Source organism: Podarcis melisellensis (assembly GCF_964234715.1).
Source record: "Podarcis melisellensis genome assembly, chromosome: 3".
NCBI classification, from domain to species: domain Eukaryota; kingdom Metazoa; phylum Chordata; class Lepidosauria; order Squamata; family Lacertidae; genus Podarcis; species Podarcis melisellensis.
Genome location: NC_138530.1, coordinates 8,501,577 through 8,527,457, shown reverse-complemented (window position 1 = coordinate 8,527,457; position 25,881 = coordinate 8,501,577). Strand labels below are relative to the sequence as shown.

The 25,881-nt window shown below is 42.5% G+C and overlaps 1 protein-coding gene and 1 long non-coding RNA gene across 4 annotated transcripts in view; both read right to left on the bottom strand.

Moving 5' to 3' along the window:
• Positions 1-25,226, bottom strand: part of XPO1 (exportin 1) — a 38,880-nt gene extending 13,654 nt beyond the window's left edge. Inside the window, exons 1-7 of one of the 3 annotated variants that reach the window (XM_081903783.1) lie at positions 24,115-25,226; positions 20,421-20,552; positions 17,031-17,132; positions 12,864-12,936; positions 1,523-1,584; positions 1,386-1,430; positions 1,111-1,292 (exon numbers count right to left, since the gene is read on the bottom strand). In XM_081903783.1, coding sequence (XP_081759909.1) covers positions 1,111-1,292; positions 1,386-1,430; positions 1,523-1,584; positions 12,864-12,936; positions 17,031-17,132; positions 20,421-20,546 — 590 coding nt within the window. In that variant the 5' untranslated portion in view covers positions 20,547-20,552; positions 24,115-25,226. Of the gene's footprint in view, positions 1-1,110; positions 1,293-1,385; positions 1,431-1,522; positions 1,585-12,863; positions 12,937-15,889; positions 15,954-17,030; positions 17,133-20,420; positions 20,553-21,159; positions 21,181-24,114 lie in introns of those variants that run through there. The other 2 variants (XM_081903784.1, XM_081903785.1) reach the window with 2 other exon arrangements.
• On the bottom strand, positions 5-1,098 carry LOC309366045. Its single transcript, XR_014166437.1, has 3 exons — positions 706-1,098; positions 239-338; positions 5-205 (listed from the first exon to the last, which is right to left on the bottom strand). It is a non-coding gene; the product is annotated as an uncharacterized lncRNA (long non-coding RNA).
• Positions 25,227-25,881: the final 655 nt, after the last annotated feature.

Below are 25,881 nucleotides of genomic sequence, written 5' to 3'. Positions count from 1 at the left end.
AGAAGAAATAGAGAGAGAAAATCAGCAACTAACAACAACAACAATTTTATTATTTGTACTCTGCCAATCTGAATGGGTTGCCCCAGCCACTCTAACAAATAAAAAAACATAATAAAACATTAGATTAAAAAGCAACATTAAAAGTTGCAATATAAAATGCCTCTACCATGTTTGATACGTCATACTACTGCAAAGACTTTTGTTACTTTTGTTTAGAGGTGTTTAGACTTGTTTAGACTTTTGTTTAGAGGTTTTGCAGGATAGCCCAAGCAAACACCAGCAGATTACAAAGTACCAATTCAAGCAAAGGCAAGAACCTGCAGATATGTGCAGTAAGCCTGCAACTTACGTGCATTTAAAGGTAAAGGTACCCCTGCCCGTATGGGCCAGTCGTGTCCGACTCTAGGGTTGTGCGCCCATCTCACTTAAGAGGCCGGGGGCCAGCGCTGTCTGGAGACACTTCCGGGTCACGTGGCCAGCGTGACGAAGCTGCTCTGGCGAGCCAGAGCTGCACACGGAAACGCCGTTTACCTTCCCGCTATAAAGCGGTACCTATTTATCTACTTGCACTTTGACGTGCTTTCGAACTGCTAGGTGGGCAGGAGCTGGGACCGAAAGACGGGAGCTCACCCCGCCGTGGGGATTCGAACCGCCGACCATACGGTCGGCAAGTCCTAGGCACTGAGGTTTTACCCACAGCGCCACCCACATCCCACGTGCATTTAACTTGTGCATATTCAGCTTGCACGCTTGGCAAATAGTTAAATATCCAGGGGAAAACAGACTTTGGCAATCCCACCCACCATTGAACCCAATGTGTTCTTGGACTATATACAATTTTGGCTTTAGGCACGATCCCTAGAACGAAACCCCCATGTAAGTTGTGGGCTTACTGTATTGCTTCTGCAGTCTATCTTTTAAGAGCAGAAGTTGCAAAATAGTTTTATTTCTACATCACAAACTTAGAGACAGATAAGCTCTGTTTAGAGTTTAGGGAAAGAGGCAGTTGCAATATATTGCCTCCAAATATCTGCAAGGAAAGCTGGTGGATAAAACAGATGAGCAACAGCCCACTTAGGTATAGTACATGGGGGAGAAAACACTACTTGCCTGTCCTTTAAGTGTTTGGCTTTTACTTGAGTTATTTGTCCACTGGAAAAGTCAAAAACCTCTTCACTAAGCAGTTTTAAGATCACCATGTTGTTCTGACAAAGGCTCTCACTCGTCCTGCTGGCCCCAACTATGTCACTGATGAATGTTGGCCAATGTTTTGGCCATTCTTGTTTTAGTATCTGCAAAGCATGAGAACCCCATGTGGTATAAGATTAGTTTTCTACTGATAAAACCTTCATAACTAGTATTTTTAGGTCAGAGACGAAACTTACCTGAACAAGAATCATGTTTAACTTCCCTATGTATACTTTCTCTTTCTAGAGGAAGCAAAGAAAAAAAGAGTTAGGGCCGGGTTTCACTTCATCAGAAAGGAGCCCACTTTCCAGTCCCCTAGAGAAATCTCACTTACTTCAACACATGATGGATCGGATGAAGTCTTGATAATTAAGCCAACAACGTATTTTTTGATACCTACAAAATATTTTTTTAAAGTTTGTAAACTATCAAACAACAAATCACTGATAAAACAGGATGCATCAAGGAATTATTAAAAGCCCCAAGTATACAGTGTCCCTGAGTAAAGCTGCCTGAATACATTAAAGCCAGGAATAGGCAAACTCGGCCCTGCAGATGTTTTGGGACTACAACTCCCATCATCCCTCGCTAATAGGACAAGTGGTCAGGGAAGATGGGAGTTGTTGTCCCAAAAACACCTGGAGGGCTGAGTTTGCCTATGCCTGCATTAAGCAGTAATGGGATAAGAGAACAGATCCTATGGATTGATAATTGATTAAAGAACAGGAATGGGAATAATTAAACAATCATCCCAGTTTAGAGAGCGAAGGAATGAAGCCCCTCCAAGATCTGCATTAGGATTGATGCCTTTTCTTAAGTTCCTGAATTTTGTGGACTTGAGGGTTAAGCGAAGTAGCCAAGATTGTGGATTGCTTCAATTTTTTTATGATGGTGAATCCCTATAGGACTCTAAAAAGCCATATCCAAATTGAGAGAATGACAAATGCAGTTCAGTGTAAAGAGATACACATTGGCGCAAATATCTTAAATGCACACATACTGAAGGGGCCCAAACTCACAGCGACTAATGAAGAATGCTCTTGAGGTCATGGCGGATGGCACAATGAAATGTTGACCCAGTGTGCAGCAGCTGTGAAAAAGGTGATTTCTGTGCTAGGGACCATTAGGGAAAGGGATTGGGGTGGGGAGAAGGTGCCAATATTATACACCAGGACAGAAGTCAGCAACCTAAGGCCCATGGGCCGGAAGCAGCCCATGAGGGTCGCTTAACCGGCCCATGAGCCACCCCGAACCGAGCCGCCCTCTCGGCAAGTCCCTGTGTGCTGTGCTAAACTGGTGTAGCACAGCATGGGGATTCTCTTCTGCGGCTCCAGAAACCGTATCTGCGCATACCCAGACGCCGAAAACGCTTCTGCGCAGATGTGATTTTCGGCATCTGGGCATGCGCAGACGCGATTTCTGGTGCTGCAGACATGCGCAGATGAGATTTCCTGCATCATGCTGTGCCGATCTGGCCCACGGAGGATCTCCATGGGAGTGATCCGGCCCATGCCCGGTAAGCCTTGCCGACCCCTGCACTAGGAATACTGTCCTGCTTCTCTCATGCAATCCTAAGACATGGTTTATTAAACAGTGGTTATTAAACCACCACTTAGCTTTATGTGTGAAACCTGCCCTTGGGCTTAACTGTAGTTAATGGCGAATAAGCCACAACCTGGACTGTGGCTTGTTGTTGGCTTACAAACAGATGTAAAGTTCATTGGGTAAACTATGGTCAAACTGCTCTCATCAAATCAATTTCAGTTCCAGTGAAAGAAAACACTTTAGACTAGTAACTTCTTTATTTGTCAACTTAATTTTGGAATGGGTATCTCAAACATGTCATCCTGCCCCGATAGAGAAAATTAACCCATGAACTGAGAGCAAGGAGAATTTTTTTTGCAATAGACAATTATCATACTGGCTGGTCAGATTTTATTTCATATATTATGATGAAAGAACATGGCTATTAGCTGCCTGTAATACATGGAAACCTGAGGAGAAGCCACACCCCCCCCCCCCGGATATACAGGTTGAACGTCTTCTGATATACCTTGCATTCAGGGAGTGGGAGAAAGGGGTGATGGGGGAACTATTCAGTTTATTAGTTTAACACCAATTTAACCATCATGGTTGCCCAGAAAGAATTCTGGGATTGCAGTTAAGCAATGCTTTTGGATTTATTTAAAAAACTGTACCAAAGGATGGCTCCACGGAGCCTTCTGAATGGGCAGCAATGCAACATACTGTACCACGAAAAGCAACAGATCAATACACACAACACTTGACATTCCATGCAGCCAAGACAGTCTTGGGATCTCCCTTTCAGCAGGTTCCCCTGACCTTCAGAAGAGGCGGGGGTGGGGGATCACCTTCTGCCATAACCCTACTACGTGCTTATTTTCGCTGAATCTTACACAAGTTATTTAAAATTTGCATAGAATGAAGAAAAAAAGCCAAGAGTTGTTAGAAAGGGCAAAGCTGTATACAAAGCTTTCTCCAGTCCTTCGCTGTTCCAACTACCAACTACTGCTTCTGATTCTTGGCATTACATGCAAGTCTAAATAAGCCCATCCTTTCCTCACAGGGTGGGGCTTACTCAAAAGAATGTCACTATGGAGCAAAACCTTCCTCAATTTGCAGAAATTCACACTTAAAATAACTAATAGTATTTATTTTCAGAGTGACAGCTGTCATGGCGTCTTTCTTCCAGCATACAATCCAAAATATTTTGCTCTTCTCTTTTGCACTCACTTGTATCCACTGCTGCCATTTCACTCATGCAATAAATGTCTGCTTGTGCAACAAAAATTTCCCCCCTACAATTCTCTCCAGGCCTTTATGCACCCTCAAAATATGCTCCAGAGGGCTGGGGGACCTTGGATACTACCCATATTCACTGTGAAGACTAGTGCAATGCAGTTAGTTCTTTTATCATGCCCTCTGTAATGGGAACATGTTTCACAGCCCCCTTTTCCTTTTGAGTTTCTCTGTTATGTGTTTTTCAAATCTGACCTGAAAAGGTTATTTGATGAGGATAGTTTGTTTTGATTTAAAATAAAAGATAATACAGTACAGTGGTACCTTGGGTTAAGTACTTAATACATTCCGGAGGTCTGTACTTAACCTGAAACTGTTCTTAACCTGAAGCACCACTTTAGCTAATGGGCCTCCTGCTACCGCCGTGCCGCCAGACCCCAATTTCTGTTCTTATCCTGAAGCAAAGTTCTTAACCTGAAGCCCTCTTTCTGGCTTAGTGGAGTGTGTAACCTGAAGCGTATGTAACCCGAGGTACCACTGTACTGTTGTTGCCCGATTTAAAATTAACAATCTATCTTGGCATTAGGTAAAGGACTATAAGCAAAATACAAAAAATACCATACTTGAACTAATCTTGCTTCACTACAAATTCCGCGGTATCAAACCAGTAATTCATCTACTGTCTCCTTTTGCTGTTGGGAAGAGGAAGACATGGAGTGGACAAAGACCCGCAATTGGTTTTGATTGGTGGGCAGGGGGCAAGCATTCCAATGCAGAAGCAAGTAAGCGGTAAGAGACTTGCACTGACACCATGCACCCAGTGTATGAAATACTCTCAGGCACCAGTTGCATTTTGCAACTTGGCATGGCTTAATTGCAACCAAGAGTTGTATGGTTGCGTAATAAGGCGAGTAGTGTATTCTCCGGAGAATATTCTCCACAAACTGTTAATTCTGATGTGATAACCAGTTTTACAACCCACATTTAAAAAACCTAGTAAATAGTAAGACAGGCTTTGATATTGCCAGTGTAACTAATGAATAATGATTTTTTTTTTTTTTATCCTGTTCCATTGCTGGGCATTGTGTCATTCACCATTGGCGGTTCTGAAATGTGAGCTACAGAAAACTTTGTTTTTTAAAAAGCTATTCATTTAATTTGACGAACATTTGAATTCATATGTATTTCAACTATATGTAATAGCCTTTTTTCTATTTTGGTGTGACCTTATTCTTAGTAATTCTATACCCTTGGCCATACAGTGCGTTTTTTTGTTTAGTTTCTTACAGAAAGTAGTTTTAATGCTTTATACACTTAAAGTACCTAGGCATATAGAATTATGTGTAACAGCATAATTCACTTTGCTGCAAATATCCTTGATCCCAAATATAATGGCGTTCATTTACCAAGAGATGAACAAATTCAAGATACCGAGTTCAGTGATCTCAAAATATCAGTAAGTGCACCAAATGATGCAGAAGATATTTTGGCAGAGCTGGCAGCATATCGTGCTAAGGAAGTTTTTTTTAGCAAGTCATATATATTGAAGTCGGTTGAAAAAGTGGATGCAGTGGATTGGTGGAAGGGAACATGCTTTGGTTCAAAGCTTAGCAGAATGGCTGTGGACATTTTAAATATGCCACCAACGACAGCTGCAACAGAACTTCAGTACTTATGAACTTATTCATTCAGCAGAAGACAGAGCAGAAAAGCTTACATATGTAGCTCATAACTTAAAACTCCTAGAAGAGAAGAAAGCACAGCTTCTAACAAGCTCATTGAATTTTACACAACCATCAACTTCGTTCTATGATCTCGCAGATGATCAGTGTGGAACTGAAAGCTCTGCAACCAGTGGAGACGAAGATGGTGACTTATCCTCTTAAGATGTTTGAAGAATCAATATAAATTTATAAACATTTGAGACTTGTTACTTAAAGCCTATTTTTCACATACATTTCTTTCTTGTGACAATTTATCAGTTATATGGTAAATATAGTTAGTGGCAGGCTTAGTGATTAACCTGAGTCATTCACACTGAATTTTCAATTTCAAGTTTGGTGCAAAAACATCAAAGAATGTGAATTCGCTGCATTGCCCCATTGTACAAAAGTATCTGTACAGTTTTTGTTTGCCATATGAACAGGTTTACCTATGAAGAAACATGTATATTAACTAATTATATAATTTTCAATGCATTAAAATGAATATTCTATTTTAAAAGAAAATTCTTGAATATTCTAATTAATCATGAATATTCCCCAAAAGATTATTCTCGAGAATTTAACATCACTAAGGGCGGCTGAGACTCAAGAGTAAAACTGCCACTGTGAGTCAAAACAGGACCCTGTGCGACTCAAATAAAATTGTTGCCGCTGCTGCGCAAGTGAAAATGACATCCCGCTCAACTCACAGGTAAAATGAAAAAAATCGTATTTTTTAAAAAGCAACTAGGCATTCTGCTATGGTGACCATAACCTAGGTTTAAGGCGCATTTTGGCAAATAGCTCATATATCTGAATTTCTAACACTGCTTGCACCATATGCAATGGCAACTGTTAACTGCCACAGCATGTCTGCATTTAAGCATGAGAACCAGAAACTAGCTATTTAAAGAATAAAAGCATGTTTGCAGGATCCTATGCCATTTTTTAGATTCTGCCACATTTCACGTAAACATCACCATGACCGCACACTTGTCAAACTACCATTCATGTTTATAGGGAGGCTGCAGTAATAAGGAACTAGAGATTTCAGGTATGAAAGCTGGACTTCAGTTGCCATTAGAATAGTTATCATAAGAAGCATAGTTGCTGCCTCGCAATTAGGTATGTTGCTGCTTGAGCATTGCAGGGAGGACAAGCTCCTTTGCAAAAGGCCATTAGAATGTATTGTGCTAAGGAAGACCAATGTGCTTATGGCACTGAATTTAAAATAACTGTTGTGCATTCATAAACAGTTATCATGAAACAAGGGTTTGTGTGCCGTGAGCTACAAACCTGAATTACAATCACACCTCAGGTTACAGACGCTTCAGGTTGCGCGTTTTAGGTTACGGATAGGCCGAAACCCGGAAGTACTGGAATGGGTTACTTCCGGGTTTCGGCGCTCGCGCATGTGCAGAACCGCTAAACTGTGCTTTGCGCATAAGTGCCAAATTGCAACCTGCGCATGTGCAACGGGTTGCGAACATGCCTCCCGCACAGATCACGTTTGCAACCTGAGCATCCACTGTATATAACCTATGGAGATGGTAACACCCAACCTGCACATTGCTCTTAATTAAAAGGCTCCTGTGAAATCTAAGCACCCACATAGATGGTTCCTTGCTGTGTCCAAATGATTCATGTTCTAGCCATGTCTCCAATCATCCTCCACTGTGGGTGGGTAATTCTGGTCTGCATCTCTAGATCATATATGAATGTGACTGAATGATTCAATCACTCCAGAAGCAGGCAAAAATTTTGAAAACCCTGACCTTAAGGGGTGGCATGCGCAGAACACGAATTCATACAGAAAAGCAGCATGGAGGGGGGGGGTTTTCCTCTTGAAGATTGTCCAAGTAAACTTCTGAGTGCAAGAATGGAACTTGTCTCCAATTGTAATTCAGAAAAATAAATGAGCTGCAGCATCTCTTGCACAGCATACTCCAATGGTCTGCCTTGCCTGCCTGCCTGAAACTATGTTCAGCCACTACCCTACACCCATTTCTTTGTTGTAGCCAATTCTGTCCTGGTTCTTTGATCCAGTGGAGGCTTCAGTCAATATAAGGGTAAAGGGAAGACAATTTCCATCAGTTCTCCCTTTGCACTGTAGCCCCTCTTATCTGCTCCAGAGCTGAGAGACCCTCAGGAACAGTGTGGAGGGTGGCAGAGGGTGAATTGGTGGACATTGCCCTCATGGAAACCTCTGCTGGATCAAAAGAGTCTTCTGTGAACAATCACCACCACTGAATATGCTATTAATCTTTATCAATTTAACAACATCAGATTGCTGTCATATCCATCTCTTCCCTTTTGTCATCATGCCTCCCTGGTGTCTTCAGGACACACTTTTAAGTGAAATGAAGCAACCTCAGAATGATAGATTATGTGCCTAGCATAAGGTAACTTGCAACTTATGCACATTTAACTTGTGCAACTTCATCTTTCCACAACTGACGGCTGCTTGGTTGAAATCACACAAATTAAATGTATGGGAAGCGGAGAGCTTAAAAACTCTTTTGCGCAGTGTTTCCCAGCACGGAAGGAGATTTTAAGCTCTTAAAACTTGCTCACCAGGCTTTGGGAGGCTTCTTGCAAGATCTTGGACAGCCCTGCAAGATTTTGTGACACTCCCAGGGCCTGGTAAGCAAGTCTGAGAGCTTAAAAGCTCTCTGCTGTATGTGTGTGCTATTTACACACTGTGCCAGTTCTGGAATGTCAGAATACTTGCAAGTGGGTGCTTATAAGGGGTGGCTTGAGTATACATGTTTTTATGCATATGTGCCATCTCCAGAACATAACCCCTGCATAAAATGTGAGTGACCTGTACCAAATTTGGCAGTTGTGTAGTACAAATGTAGAGCCTCCAATACATACATATCTGATGATTCTGACCAATGATCTTACCAATTGCAGTAAAATCTTGAAGTAGCACTTTCTGACATTATGGCACTTCTGGGAAGAGATGGGCAGTAATGGGGGGAAAATCCAGGTCTTATCAGGAATTTAATGCTCATATAATTACTAAAATTTTATTTATATATTATTACATTTATATCCTGTCCTTTCACTCAAAGCAGACCAGGACAGCAACTGGATGAAGGCATCCAGCCCATTAAAATATTTTTGCTTAAGATCTGCCTAGCCCATATATGATTCCATTTGATCTAAAGGGGTGGTCATGGGGGGAATCTACTTTTACACCAACAGTGTTGAGGTAATGCAAGTGTTAACAGCAGATTATAGTAAGCCTGGAACAGTGAGTGCTTTTTCAGGAAGAACATTCCTAGGTAGCATGACAGAAATATGTAGGGTACATACATAAGGAGATAGTCTAGGAAGTGATTCTAGCAAATTTTAATAATTTCTGAACTGGTGGTCATTGCAAAAACAACAAAGAGTATTGGGGCACCTACAAGACATATATAAACTCAGGTGGTCTATATCAGGGGCCAGCAAACTTTTTGAGCAGGGGGCCTGTCCACTGTCCCTCAGACTTTGAGGGGGGCCAGACTATATTTTTTTGGGGGGGGAGGGTGAACGAATTCCTATGCACACTAGGAAGAATGCGGTTGGGGAAGGGCAGCCGTAATAAAACAAAATAATAAAATAAAATAGTGTGCATTAAAGTGGGGTGGGGAAGGCTCAACAGACAAGCTCACCCACCACCACACTGCTCATCCTCCCGCCCCCCAAACCACACACACACAGACCCACAATCGCCCCAAGGAGAAAATGTTGGCAAGTTCAATATGAGAACGGCTGAGGCGAAGGAGGGATGGTGGCTCCGGAGAAGTGGCACCGGTGGGGGGAGCTGCAAGAAGGGGCGAGGGGGGCGACTAGTCCTCCTCTCCCACCCACCCACCCCAGCTGCTTTCTTGGTTTGCTGCTTGCCTCATTTGCCGAAGGGCTGGCGGCGGCATGAAACGGGCATTCTCGCCTAGAGAAAAAGCTGTCGCTGCCATTGCTTCTTGTGAAGCGGGCAAGCAGAGCGAGCTTGTCCGCTCCGCTCTCTGGTCCACAGGAGCACCAGGGCAGCGGCAGCAATGGGAGGAAGATTATTATTATTATTACTACTATTTTCCCAATGGCCTGACTTGGAGGGAGAACAAGAGGAGAAAGGCTGGTGGGAAAGGAGGGAAGAGGATTTTTTCCCCCTTCCACCACCTAACTCCGCACACTCAGCTTCCGGTTTCACAATACAATACTAATATTATTAATGATATCGGGATAAGTAAGCAAGCAAAGGTGGCCCGGCCCTCTACCCGAAACAAGGAGTGGTGGGGCGTGTGAAGGAGGCGAGTGGTGCCGCCCAGACCTGCACTTTTCCTTCTTGCTGGAGCTGCCAGTTGTGGCACAGGGCTGCATGGTGGCAGCAGTGCCATTGTCATCGGAAGCCAGCTTGACTGCCCAGACGGCGCTTCCGCTGAGGTAAACCAGGTGCGGCGTTTGATAGCCAGAGCCACTCGGCCTCTTCCTCCCGTCGCCATCGCCGGGAGTCTCGGCTTTGCGGCGGGTTCTTCAATGGCGAGGCAGGTCGAATCTAGGACCCAGGAGGACCCCTGGTTTACACAGCCTACTTCATGATATCCAGTAGGCTCTAGCCACAAAAGCTTTTCAGCAGACTTTATGACATTCTGTATTCTTGGACATTGCCAAGGTACAGTGGCGAATTTAGGGCTATGCAAGCACTGGGTGTTGAGCCTTCTCAAAGCAGGGAAGGTAAGTGAGGCATCAGACTTTGGGAAGGAGGTATGAGTCTCTGGTTGGTTGAGTTCACAATTCTGCTTTATTTTTAAAGAAGCTTTTTTTGTTATTAAGTTACATATTTTGTGCTTCCATTTTGTATTTTTATGTTGTAAATCACCCGGTGATCTTTGGATGAAGGGTGGCATATAAGTTTAATAAATAACAGTAATAATAACCTAGAAACACCTGTCTAGAAGTCAAGAGTGCATAGTAAGACTAAGCATGTGCTTGGTTTCTAGGCCCCATCGTTTGCTTGCAGGCCTAAGACTCAACTCTCATGTTCATCAATTCCTGATCTCTCACGATCCCACCTTAATTATTTTTACATTTATATCCCATCTCCTCCCCCAAACAACTTTGGGAGGTATACAGGTTCTTGCCCTCGCCACAGTATTTTCACAACAATCCTGTGAAGGAGGTTAGACTGTGTTGGGGGCTGGCCCAAGGTCACCCAGTGAGCTTTATGGTCAAATGTGAATTTAGACCCTAAAACTCTTAGAAGTACACTGAACTCTTAGAAGTACCTCTCCATTTGCATACAATCAGCATGTATGCAAATGCTGACACATGCACTGTTTTCACCACCACAAGGGGATGGGAGCTTACACACGTCCTGCAGAAACGTGTGGTGCATCAGAATGTAACCCCTGCATAAAAGGGGAGTTGTCTGTACACCCTTCCCTTCCCCAATGTAAATTACAATTTTCTTTAAAGCATAACATAAAATCAGAAAAACACAAATACCATACATTAATCAAAGATGCAATAAAACAGCACCAAAACCTATCAGTACAAATTCATCAGTTGAATGAGTGGTATAGTAAATACTGCTATACTTGGTTCTGGATTCAGAAACTAGCCTAAAAATGGACTTGCTAGGTAGGTTTTGGCAAGTAATTTTTTTAGGCACAATTCTTACTCATGAATTTGGAGTATTAGTGATCTCTTTCATTGAGACTTTTCTATTATGTATAGTGCTTTCTGTATGCAAAAGCTGTGGGCATAATCCAGTTGGTACGTCAGCACTAAAGAAAAGGCTGGGAATCAAGTGAATGTGTTTGCTAATGGAAGAAGCTGCAAGGCAAATATTTGCAAAGTACCCCTTCCTTCTGCAGTGTCAACATCCCCCCAAATATCAGCTCCAGAGCATAGGGGAGTCTTCCATAACAGGCTGGAAGATGGTCTAACCAACCAGGCTCCATCCATCAGCCAAAGCAGCAGCTGCGGGGGGACTACTTAAGATTACACAGTCCATTTAATTCCTAACTCAGCTCAAGAAGAAACTAAAGAGAGACTGTGATGTAATCTTCATCCAAAACTGAAAGACATTTAAAACATACTTGTCATTTACTGGTTTTAAAACCAGGTTAAAAAGCCACACCAAAATTTCAAGTAATGCACTCCAATTTGCAGCAACCACCTTTTTGAGCCCTATTCTACACATTGACTCTACTCTGGTCTGCTTAATGTACAGCTGAAGCTCAGCTATTATGAATCATGACATCACATAAATCGATGCTCACCCTGACAGCTCGTATACCAGCTTTCCAGAGTCAGTATCACATACTTTGATGTTGCCACTTCTGCCAGTCCCAGCTTCAATTAAAGCAAGCAACCAGACCAAGTGCCAAAAGTTGACAGTGTGCAAGATTGCTAACTATGCTTAGCACTAGACAAGCAGTTCTTGGAATGGAACTGCAATCAGTTCCATTTAGCGCCACCTCTCATTCCTACGAGCTGCAAATACAAACTCCATCAGCACTCTTACAAGAGTGCACCCTCCTCATCCTTCACAAGACAATTTAATTCTCCAATAGTTCCATTCTTCCTTGTATCTGAAGGAGGAATTACTGGCCCAACAAAATGTGTTCCATCTGGAAGCAGCTATGCATGGCTCAGAAGTGGCCCTTAGCTTGGATCTGTGTGTTGTCAAAACATGTAACTCCTTTTTATTAAGGTTTTTATACATCAGTACTTTTGTCAAGCATTGGAAATTCCCTTGCCAGTATGAAACAGCTGTCTAAACCTACTCTGCTTTGGTGAAAACAATGCTGTTTGCTCAAAACAGCAGTGCCAGGATTGGGGAGAAATCAACCAGCTATGCATTATAATTCACTGGCCAAACATAGATGTTGTAAGTGTTGATAAGGAGCTTGCCTGACAATGAAATAAGCAGCTAAAAAATGAGGGGGGAGAGGGGGAAAGTGAGAGGAGGGTAGTTATATTGCACCAGGACAGTCATTTGAAGTTTAATCAGTGGCCACGTTTGGAAATCAGGACATGTTAAAATTTGCGTCTCCATTCATCCCACAGTATTTTAAAAAATCTACATGACTTCATTATCATACACTGACACAAGGTCCAATACCTGATCTATTAGGCACTACCCCAGTGCAATATCCAAAAACATACCATACGAGCATCAGTGAGTCTAAACTGTACAAAGAAGTCACTCATATCTACCTTCACACTGGGTTCTTGGAAGAATCTTCCATCTTGTTTTTATCACGTTTTCCAAGATCTGCAGGCCATAATACTGAAAATTGGAGAAGTGAAACATGTGAGTATGCTGGATGATTTAACAATAGCTTTCAGGATTCTCATTCAAGCTGACATCATTCACACTTAACATCTAAGATTAAGTCTGTTAAAAACAAGTCTATTCACCCATTTATTGAGCTTTTCCCATGCATTTTCCTTATTTTACCCTCTTATATTCTAAAGTCCTGCTGCTTTTGATCATGGTTACATTAGAAAGGGAAACAAAAAAAATGTTTTGCAAAGCCAAATGACTTATCTGTAAGGGGAAAAATGGCAGCCACATAAAAATGAATAGCCTAAATGACTGCTCTCAAGTTCAAGCACACAACCAAGTTTAGCAACTTGGATGAGCATGGGCTTCCTGGCACTTGAGCTGTTAAGACCAGGGCTTAACATTACATCTACTAACACTTTCTGAAGGATGTATTTTCTGCACTTCACTGGTGTGTACTTAAGGAACAGCAAGACAGCTCATAGGTTGTTGTTGGTTTTTTTTTAAAAAAAGATACAGTAGTCTCTCCCCTATAGCAGCTATATCTATTGTTTAACTTTTGTGCTCAGTCAAAAGTTCACCATTTCTAGATACACTTCTAAAGTTGTTTTACCACCCAGATAAGCCTCCCAAAGGCATGGTTCAAATGGATACATTTATAGGAAATGAGAAAAGCTCTTCAACCCATTTTATTCCATTTATCTCAACGTAAATATGTCCAATAGACCTCTATGAAAAGTTGTATCAGACTAAGGTCATCATTAAAAGCAACAACACAGAGAAGAGGAGGAAAAGGGGTCAAAGAGATGCAGCTTTCCCTTTAATCAGAAACCAACACTGAGGAGACAGGAGGCAATACCTGAAAGGCAAATCTATGTTTTAACGTTGATGGCTGGTGAAGATTTGGCTGAGAATAAAAGTTCTTCAAGTCTGTTAGTGTCTATACAAAGTAGGGTAATTAGAATTTCAGCCAAAGGGATCATGTAAGCCTCATTTTAAATAAATAGCACAATGTAGACTGTCCCAAACTACATTGTACTCTCCAGTTGGTTGATGGTTGTTTACATTTTAACTTCCCACTCTCTTCTACGGTATTAGTATTTTATATATTTTAGAACGCCACATCTTCATAAAAGGAGTAAATTTAGTTATGTATCTGTGATATTTCTAGCCTAGTTAATGATATTCCGTTTGTAGAAGCCGGTGAAACATTTCAATCTGAAGATGCAATTCAAGGAAGTTATATGCAAAAGGTGGGAAAGAACATCTGCAGCTGAATATTTGCTTGCTGTTTCTTTAGCAGGTCGCATTGCTGAAGTAAAGAGCTAAGTTTGTAAAACTGAATTGCAGGTTGCCTCCTCAGCAGTAGGAACTGGTGCCAGAGAAGCAGCAAGCAAAGCTTTGGCAATGCTTGAGGTTCTCTTCTCCCCCCCCACCCACCCACCGATGCACATAACTTCTTTGTATTGTGGCCTAAATCTCAAGTGAACAAACATTTCTACTGAACAGTGATGGCATTCATGAAGCAGCTCTGAATAGGTTCCCAAGCTGTTCATCAGCAGTCAGTGCAGTGTATGCACCACATCTGCGCAATGGGGTGACTCCCTATGGGCAAGAGTTCACCTGTAATAACTCACTTTAAAGTTGCTCACTGATACACAATCTGTGCAAATATCCCCCTTGCCTAATGCTCATCCCACTTCTTTCTGGGACTAATCTTGCTCAAAATATCTATCTTTAACATAGTGAGGATGCCCATCAGTGAAGCAAATGATCCTGAAATCCCTAAATCTGCCAACAAATGAGTTTCTAAATGCCACAAGTAGGTACGTCAAATGGAAGGCCAGAAAGGGTGTTACTATAGTTCAGAATTACCACATTCCCACCCTGCAGCAAGCCCTAGAGACGCTGAATGGCAGGTATACATTCCTCCATTCTGCCTAGTTCAGAAGGCTATTTGGTACAAAAGAGGAGATGACATAAGATTATGAGCATGTGAAATTTTGGCTAGTCTGTCAACACATTCACCAACAGTTTCAACTGTAATTTTCCCTGTCTCATCTTCACGTTGAAGCATCTTCTTATTCTATTCCCACTTTACTAACAAAGCAATAGATTTAAGAATAATCACAATGAATATACAATGTATTTTACCAAATCACACCTAAACCAGCCCAACCCAGTATGGTCTAGTGGTTAGCAATGGCTCTCACAGGACACAAGCAAAGGGTCTTTCCAGGATCCTGTTAGCCGGAGATACCAGAGACTGACCTAGAACCTTATTTATGCAAAGCTCATACAATAATTCCTCCCCTAGCAAACTACTGGTAACCACACTAAGAACTACTTTACAGGCTACATGTAAACAGTGATAGATGCAGTGACGCTTGCATCTTTTTTTCTATGCTTCCATGTAACATGAGACATCTCTCTTCCATGAGTAGCATGCATGCACATGCACCAACACATGTGTGCATATAACATGCAATGCAGACCTAGTATAGAAGGGAGGGAAAATAATCAAGTTGCATTATGACCAGTTTGTTTTCTCTGCTTATTGTTATGCCAGCAGCCAACATTACAGCTATTTTTCTCTCTCCAAAATTAATAGGTGTTACATTCCTGTAGCAATTATCTTGCAAAAAGAAGTTCTCAGGACTACCTACAAAAATATGCGTACAAAACAATCCAAGGTTTTACATAGTTTTTCCCCCCTCCCATTTTTGTTATATTTATATTGTAAGCCTCAAAATTTTATTTATGTAGGCAAAAGATGGGACAGAAATTGTAGATTAAGGAAAATATTTTAATACAATGATCCCTGTGGCAGAAATTTTTAATGGGACACTTATTCTATGTACAAAACCCATACCCACCCCACCACCCAAGAAACCAAAACAAGGAAAAAAAGCAATTGATGAACAGAATTCAGTTAAAGGGAATCAAAAGGGTAGACCTTGTGGAGGCCTGCCGTCAAAGCCTAGCTGTGTCAGTTGCACAGGAAGACACCCCTTTTCTTCCTATTACAAGCAATCAACATAATGGAACATTATGATTAATATCAGGTAGTGTTAACAGCTTTAAGAAAAAAAATGACTGCATAAAAGCCAAATGTCATAGTGCATAAATTTAGCACCAAATCATTTGCAATTTATGTAAATTGAAGAATTCTTTACCTGTTGCTTTCTTTCTGTTCCTCTAATCATCTCATTTTTCACAAGACAAATTTGAGTTTTAAAAAATACTGTTGATAAAATCAACTTTAACATTAGTAATGTCTGTGAGTATAAAAAGCAAAGTTTACCAGGCAAGCAAACAGGCAAACATGGTTACTTAAATTTAGTACTTTGAGGAAGTTCTTAACTTTGCCCTAAAATTTACAAAGCCTTTTTCTTCCCAAAAAAGTTAAGACTTTCCTAAGTGTCATCCAAATTCTGAAGGAACTAATCAGCATAGCTGTTTTCTATCTCAACACAAGTTATGGCAAATTTTGTGTGTTCAATGAATGTGGCCATGCACAAGTTTCTCCAACTATATGACAACCACTTTCACATGTTTGGCAACTCATATTTAAACCTTTAAAGTTTCTGAAGCAAAAACATAATTGCAGTAGGCTGAAGAATGTCTACTTTAGCCAGACTATCCTGGTGGTATGGTTTGATTAACTGTACTGCAAGCAACTACAGATTGTATTCAACTGAAGTGTCTGGGGTGCCTAGCCTGCTTTAAACTGCGCAGGACAATACCAGTCTTTCAAAAAAATATTGAGGGATGTATTTTGCCCTCAGTTTAGTGCACATGGCTCTCATTAACAGAAATGAAAGCCAAACACATTATCTAAAGACATGATACGGCTATAAGATTTTATAACACTCAAATCTGTTCATAATTCAACAAGAGTTTTTATACAATTCCCAAGTGACTTATAATTTTTCAAGCCTTTTATAAGAAAAAGTAACTGACAACCTCATGGATCAGACTAAAGGATTGAAGAAGCAATAAAAAAGTTAAACAAATGCTAAAGCTAAAAATTGGGATACCTTCCTCAAAGCCTGAGTGGAAAAAAGGTCAAGATCAATTGGATATCCTATACTTACTTTGGTGTTCATATTCTGAGAGAATTCCAAAATAGTATCAACTCTTGTCCATGCATCAGGGTGCTCCTTTAAGTGAGTCAAGACCTCCTGTGCCATCCTTTGCTAGAAAAGCGGACACAATGAGTTAACAGCTTTCAAAACAGCTTATGGCACATGGTTTTACAGCATTACTTCCCAAATTTTGGATAGCTGAGGCAAACTTTTTTCGGATTTAAAAATTAGATGCACACTTCTCAGTAGTGGCATCCACCCTGCGAAACACCCTCCCATCAGATGCCAAGGAGATAAAAAAACTATAGTGGCACCTCGGGATGCAAACGGGATCCGTAAGCAAACGCAATTAGCGATGGCACGCCTGCATGCGTCGCTTTTCACTGCTACTGCGCATGACGTCATTTTGAGCGTCTGTGCATGCGGCGAAACTCGAAAGTAACACACTCTGTTACTTCCGGGTTGCTGCAGAGCGCAACTCGAATGCGCTCAACATGAAGCATATTCAACCCGAGGTATGACTGTACACAACTTTTAGAAGACATCTGAAGACACCCCTGTATAGGAAAGTTTATGTTTAATATCTCGTATTTTTCTATTTTGTTGGAAGCCGCCCAGAGTGGCTGAGGGAACCCAGTGAGATGGGAGGGGTAATAAAATAAAATAATAATAAAATAATAATAATAATAATAATAATAATAATAATAATAATTCATTCCAGTACTAGAAATCACTTCACAACCCACATTTCTCTGCAGGCTAATCGTTAACCAGGCTGTACTTCTTAAATGAAAGGAGATATGCCCAAAGCAGCAACTCAAGCAAACATCACCAGCAGCCTTCTCTGAACACAGGTACTGGGTTTTTTGCACCAGAAGTGAATACATAATCCGGTCATATGAGACAGATATTTAAAGCAAATGCTCTGTCCCCAACAGAGACTGACCAGGAGGTGGCAAGGCCAGAGCAGTAGGGCACACAGTAGGCAGCCTGCTCTGCAGATGGTACTTTGAGAGAACAAGAGGCTTCAATGATTACATTTCTTTCACGTGGGACAATCACTGTGCTCTCACAGTACACTAGCACACCCTGGCACAGTGCTTGGGAATTACTGGTTAAGTAATTAAATGCACTTTTCATGGTGGGGAAATTTTAGGCAATTGTGTGTCTTCATCGAAAATTCTCTAGCTAGGATAGAATATTGATTTACAGTAAAGAATCTGCCAATGCCACTAAATATGCTTTTGAAAGTCCAAGCTATAATCTTTATTTCTACTCATTTCAAAACAGCTTTTAAGATACAAAAAGAAAAAACGTTTCATAGTTGTTTCTCAACCACTGATAGCAAATAAAAACTAACATTGACGGTACATTTTTATTTAACAGAGAACAAGCACACAAAAATTTACTCCAAACTAATGTAGGACTAAGATCATCTGAATTTCAAGACATAAACTTTATGACACCTATGACAGGTAGAAAAAGCACACAGTGGCACTTCTTGACAGTTGGAACAATCTCTGCTCTCCTCCCCAACAACACTATTTGCGGGGTGTGTGTGTGTGTGTGTGTGTCTCCTAACCCCCAGAGCAGATTTGGGAGATATATGGGGCAGACAGGAGAGAAGAGGTTGGGGAAAATCCAGTTCTCCTAATGGGAGTCCTTGAGATGAGTTCCACTAGTACCCTGGATGACCTGAATTGGGACCACACACTTGCACAAACTTTTCCAACTGTATACGAATCACTACACTTTTGTTCAGAGATCCACTAGAAAGTAAGAAACACCCTAAAATTAGACTGGAACACAGACACTCAATTCTAGAAATCTGATCACTACTTTCCAAGGCATGATGCAACTATGCAAGACACCCTACAGCAATCTGCTGTCAAAGATGCAAGGCATGGAACTTGAGAGTGTGTGTGTATATGGGGTGGGGTGAAGGGGTATTGCAAACCACCAACTTGAATATCAACTTCAGAATCAGCTGCCAAGAACCATCTTAAGAGAAAAAGGTTCCTGGTGCTCTGAATCCCAATCTATTGTATACCTTTCAGTTGCTTGGTAGAACTACTCAGGGTCTGAAGTTCTAGTGTTTAATTCATACCTTCCCACTCACCATGGTGAATGCCTCAACTAGAGAGGAAAGCAAATACGGATTCAGGGAAACGCTTCTATAATGCACATCTTCCCCAGGCAAAAGATTGTGGAGCCTTCAAGCTTTAAGTGCTTGCCAATTTAAAACAGAACCCCTTTTATGCTCTTCCGCAATTTTACTTCACTGATGCCACTAAATATGCTGCAACTCTGCCACAAGTCCAGGAGGGGAATTTGTATCTGGCCAAATCATTCTGACCTGCAAGTTTGCCATACTACATAAAAACTAGTCCAGCTGGACTATTCAGCTCAGTCCAACAACTTAGGCTGCAAACATGAGTAGTGGAGAAAAGGCAATGGATTAGACCTAGTACCCCCAAACTCGGCCTTCCAGATGTTTTGGGATTACAATTCCCATCATCCCTGACCACTGGTTCTGTTAGCTAGGGATGATGGGAGTTGTTGTCCCAAAACAGCTGGCGGGCCAAGTTTGGGGATACCTGGATTAGACCATCCTTCAGATATTGTTGGACTACAACTCCCATCAGCCTGGACCGCTGGCTATGCTGACTAGGAATTATGGGAATTGAAGTCCAACATCTGGGAAGGCCACTGTTCAGAGATATGGAGGGATGAGGAACACCATGAAAGTAATAAGGGTACCTCAAACAGAGACCAGTGTGTTTATGGCTGCAGATTGGGGTATATACAGAAGGTCAGACAAAATTCTGTCTAGGCAGCAGAATGGGATGCTCCCTGCCCTATCAGAGGACTTGGACTGACTGCCCAGTCTGATTTCAGTGGCTCTTTTTAAGTTTGATGTCAAAATAGGCTTCTAAGCACTTTAGAAGTATAAAAGCAGATTACACAGAATTTATAATTCTGAACAGAATTTGGAAGAGATCACATAATAAACATTTAAACTACTTCAGAGACACAGACATACTATAGGCAAAGGAGACAGCAATTTGCCTTCCACTTAAAAGTCCTATGAATAAATGGGACATAAAACTGGAGCAGAACACTTATCTCTAAGAAATTAAAAGAAACAAACAATAGTAAATTCAGTCATATTCCATCTTTCTGTTACTGGCATGAAAAACAAGACAAGAAGCCACCAAGGTATTTTTCAACGTAACTGTAGCATTCCTGCTGGCTTATTCTCTTCAGATGCAGCTTGACTGCTAGTCATGTTTTACTAGCATATGAGAAGTCTTCAAGAGAACCAGCTATTTTTTCCTCTACAGATATGCTTTAGACATAATAAACTGCAGGTTTCTAGTTCTCAAACATATACTGTACCTGTGCTCCTTCTCCATGATACAGGCAGTTCACCACATTATCCAACAGATTTATATCCAATTTCTGGTTGAAATCCAGCAGCTGCCGTGCTGCATGGTCTGCTAACATTGTCATAATTGCTGGCATAGATTACTGCAAATTTAAAGAAAGAAATCAAGTTACAGAATTTACTTATGTTTAATATAATAGAAATTCAAAGTTCTTCCCAACTGCCTTTAAGACCACTTCAGCTCCCATCTTTTACTACTGGTAACATATTCAAATGTTGAAATTTTTCTTCAGTGTAAGCCAACCATAATTGTCATACTAAATTTTATAATACTACAAATTAAACTTATGCCTGGTTAACTTCAAAATAAAATAATGCTAGTGCTTAAACCAGGAGTTAATGAGTCACAATGTGTTCATTACACCAAATGCTGAAGTATTTTACAAAAATGTGTGCATCTTTAAAATGTGGAAGAGTGGCATCTGATTCTGCTTCTCTTTGACCCCCAAATTAATAATGTAAAGTGTAAAAGAAATGGTCAAAAGAAACAAGAAATGCTAAAGCATTGACAGATTTTTAAAGTGTGGGGTGGGAGGCAGGGGAGAATGCTAACTTACTGACCCAAGAAGATCATTAACACATGAAATTATTTATGTTGAACAACTAAGTCTACCAGAACATATCACTGAGTGAACAGCAGTTAAAGGCAACAGAATTTGCTATTACCCCATAACAGTCTTCTCAACCTACCATCCAGAGAAGTAGACAGCAGGCATGCATAAAATTTGATCAAAGCTGAAAAAGTGTTGCTAATCCTGCTATACAGTAACATTAATATGGTGTCCCACTCAGAAACCTTAACATCACATTCTGGAAACTTTACCAAAAACACAGTGCACCCCTAAACATATCTACTCAGAAGTCAGCAGCATCAAGGTTTACTCCCACATGACTGTAATAAGGACAGCCTAAATGTCCTAAAGGATTAAATTCTTACAGAAATACATATACAAGTTTTGACAGTGGGACTTACAGCACAAGATCAGCATTAACCAGTTGAGCAGAATAAAATCATAGCTAAATAGTTAATGGACAACAACTGTTGCTGAAGACAGCCTGGTGAACTGTAATAAATGGCAAACTAAGGCTACTCATCACACACTTAGAAAAAAGTGCATTGAACTCATTGGGATTACGGTACATTTGCATTGGTCTGGGCTGCATTAACCATCATAACCATAATAGTGACAAGCAAAGAAACAAATTTGTTTTCTGAAGAACACACTATATTTAATTAGATATAAGCACAGCAGTTATGGTTTACATCCACAATGCTATTGCTACTTACTACATAACAATTTAAGTGTTCAATTTCTCACAATATTACTATTTAGAACAAAAACTAAGGCTACCCCCCATATTTGGTAGTACTTTCCTTAAGTTCCCTAGCTCCAAGTATCAAATTACCACACCTCTTCTATGCTTGGCCACACACCCTTTATTGCTGCATCTACTGTTCCTGACTAGACAGTTACACACAACAGCTCAGAAACAATTTTCATGCATCTTCCACCTCCAACTAAAACACACAAAACTGCATGTTAGGTCTTATAAGTCTTGCAAATGCAGAAAGACAAGAGCACTTTGCCACTTGTAATCTCTTTAGATCAGATAGGTCATTTTAAAGTACAGTAATGGGTGGGAAAGGCTAGAATGCATCAAGTGCACATATATGAGAAGTTCAATACAGTAAATACATTAACGAATCTAGTCTGAAAGTCACTAGAATGCAAAGAAGTTTAAGATATAGAATACTAGAAACGTCACATAATTTCTATCCAAATAAGCTTTATATTACATGTGAACCCTATCTAACCATCTGCCCAAGGAATACCATTTGGAACACATGCTGTCAATAAAGAAAGGTTTTCAAAGGGCTAGCTTTTGCTGTATACCTATGCGATTTGTTCCATATCATTAACCTTACCTAGATTGTGAAAATGGTTCCTCCCTTTGCACTCAATTCCTCCAAGTTCGTTAGCAACTTTACTGCCACTTTTTAAATGCACACTTTTGTTGAGTTTTATCAGAAAAACTACCACATTGAGAAAACAAATGATCAATTACAGAGCTCACAATGTATCAATCCTGTTGACGTTCAAAGCTGTATTCATTGAGGTACTTACTGCCACTAACCGATTACAAAACAGCTATCAGACCAGCGTTACCGAAAGTAAGCTCTCCAAAGTTCTAAGTATGCCCACATCAGAAAGCCCGTACATTTTCAGGAAAGTTAAACCAATCTGCACACAACCAGAAACCTACAGGAGGCTGGAGAATACGAAACTTTGGACTGCAGTCTGCCCCTCCCCCTATAAATGCTTCGCTAACGTTTCCTCGAAACAAGGCATTAACTTCCGATTACAGAAAAACGTGAATTAGAGGAGGCTCGCTGAAACCAGTAATAGATACGTAACGTAAACAGATGCAGCACATGGGGTACATCCGAAGACGGCAGTTACACACCCACCCACTGGAAAGGCCTCGGCTGCCGCCCTTCGCCAAACAGCAGACACACTGCAGCACATGCAACATTCACGCTGCTACTACTACCGACACACAGCTAACGCTTACGATCTGCACTTAAAAGAACAACAACCCCAAACCGCCCGAAATATCTAACAAGGGTCACTAGCCCCGGGCACGCGAAGCTTTAAAGAGATTTTTGTTGCCTTTCCTCCCCGACAGCCGTAAAGAGCAGCTGGGCCACTGCAGCCCCTCCCTCCTCTATCCCTGCTTTCTATACAGGGCCCCCACGTGATCCAGACGGACGTTTCAATAGTGCTGCACAGTGAGAGAGGCACAAATATATTTCTGGAAACTTCCACTCCCAATAATTCAGATTATGCTCCTTAATTTCTCCACCCGCTCTCCAGCCCCCCCCCCCAATATACTTCCCCCACCGAAAGAAGGAGGCCCTACCTCTAATCTCCCGCCAGGCCGCCTCGCCCTCCTCCTACCCGCGTTGCGTTTTGCCCACCCAAGCTCCAGTTTCCCAACCCCACACTTGCTGCTTTGCTCCATCCTCCAGGGATGGCTTTGGCTTGCTGGGACCTTTCGGACTCGCCTTCCCCATCCAATTACTTCAAGGCCTTCGTTTCTCGTCCTTCCAACAGCACCCACGCTTTATTTAGATCAAGGCAGGATCCAAACGAAGGCCAACCCCAAACAGAGGTTTCTCTTTCCAAGGCTCGTGGCCTTGGTTTGCATACACACACCCTTTCCTCCTCCCCCCCTTTCCATGAGGCTTCACAGCACACCTCTCCACGCTTAGCCATGCCCAGATCTTACACCCCCTAACCCAAGGAAGAGTCCCCGGACTTTGTTTTCTAAAGCACATCCATCCTCCTCCCCCATCACTGCTTTCTCCTAGGAAAACAATGAGTTCATCAACATAACGTTTAGGCCTTGAGATTAGCAGGCAACATCACTTCCAGGGCTTCACACCGTTGCTATTTCCGTACTTTCCGCTTGTCCAAATGCTGCATCCTAAAATACATGAAGTTCTCCCCCGCCCCGCCATAAAACTTCACCCCCCTGGGATTGTATCCACTCCCTACTTTCTTCTCCCTCCCCATCTTTCCCAATCCCATCTCCCACTGGTGCACCATCATGCACAAGTTTCACAGATGAACTCTCACTTACCTAATTGAGTATCACAGCTACTTCTCGTAGAGAGGGAGCGGAGAGCAACAATAAAAAAATAAAATAAAAAAATCCAAGCAAAGCCAAGAAGTAGGAGGAGGAGGAGTGGGGTGAAAAGACCTGTCCAGCCTTTCTTCCTTTTCAACTCCCCCCCTGCAAACAACACACACACACACACTGGAGAAACAAAGCGTCTATTTTTTACATGCGCCCCCGAAAAGTCTGCTTCTTCCAAGCCCACCCGCCCTCGGCCCCCAACAACCACAACAACAACAAAAGAAGCCCCACTGGACTTGCTACCAAAAAGAAGGGGGACGGGGGCAGAATGGGTGAATTACCAGGAAGGGAGGGGGGAGCCTGGGAAAGAAAACACACCCACCCAACGCACACACTCAAAAAGTCACTTTCTGCCTCCCAAACTCAGCAAAGTTGCTAACACACCCACATGGAGGATCAGGGCTTTGCCACCCATTCAAACACATGCACACACCTCCAACACCCCCCCTTCCTGCTCCCCACCCCACGACAAAAAGAGAGGGGGGGAGAATAATACAAAAGGGGCAAGAAGACAAGAGAGGGTTGCTTCGTCTAACAAGAGGGGAAGGGGCAACTCCTGGGCCCTCTCTCTCTCTCCTCCCCCTTTTTCCTGCCTCTCCCGCCCTTTCCTCGAGATTCAGTTGTATGGGGACGCTATACTCTCTCACGCTCGCGTATATATACAGAGACACACGGCAAAACTATAAATATATATAGATATATGTATGTATATATATTTCTCTCTCTCTGTTTTTTTAAAAAAAGCGGTTCCAAGAAGCCTCCAGCGCAGGTGAGGCAGCCACGCTGCTTCGAAGGGAGATGGGCCAACCCCTTTGGTTGGGGCCTACAAGACAAACACAACACCTCGTCCCCCGAAAACGAGGGGAGATGGGAGGCAGACGATGGACCGAAAGGAGGTGCTTGCCTCAGCGAACCACCCCGTTATGAGGGTAAAAAAAGAACCCCACACGGAATTGTTATTCTTTTTTGGGGGGGGGTGTCCTCAAGGAAACTCCAGTGAGCGTGGAGCGAGTCAGCCAAGTCCCCTCACGGAGGTCCGCTCATCGCCCTTGGCTTAGCCCCCTCCCCGACCCCGAAACCCACCCACCCCTTCCTCAGCCGCTCCACTCCTGCGCTTAATGAACCCCTCGCCCGCCTTTCACACGCACTCGCGGAAACACGCGCGCGCCCCCTTCTCCTCACGCAGCTCGCTCCTCAGCGCCCCCCCCTTTCCTTCTCTCTCTCTCCACACACACGGCAAAAGGCGGCAAAAGGGGACCAAGCGCGGCGGCGGCGGCTTCTTCTGCCTCTCTTTTTTTACCCCCGCTCCCCCCTTTTTTTTCTTTTCTCCCTTCTCCCCCTCTTTCGGCGGCGGCGGCGGCGCTTCTTCTCCTTCCGCTCGTCCCCCTCCTCCGCCTCCTCCTCCTCTAGTGCCACAGACTCGGAACCGGCTCAAACCGGTTCAGACTGGGAGATTCCATCTCGGTTTAGTTTTCAGCCCATGGCGCCTCGGAGCGCGCGGGAGGGGCGGGGCGGGGCGTGTGCGCGGAGCCTCCGCCCCAAACCGCCTCGCCGCCCCATTGGCTCCGAGCGGGTGACGGAAGAGGAGTGGGGAGGGCAAGAGAGAGAGAGGAGGGAGAGTGGAAGAAAACCCAACGCCAGAGACACACAGGCACACACACACACACGCACCACATTGCGCGGGACGCGGGCGGAAAAGGTAGCGCGGCG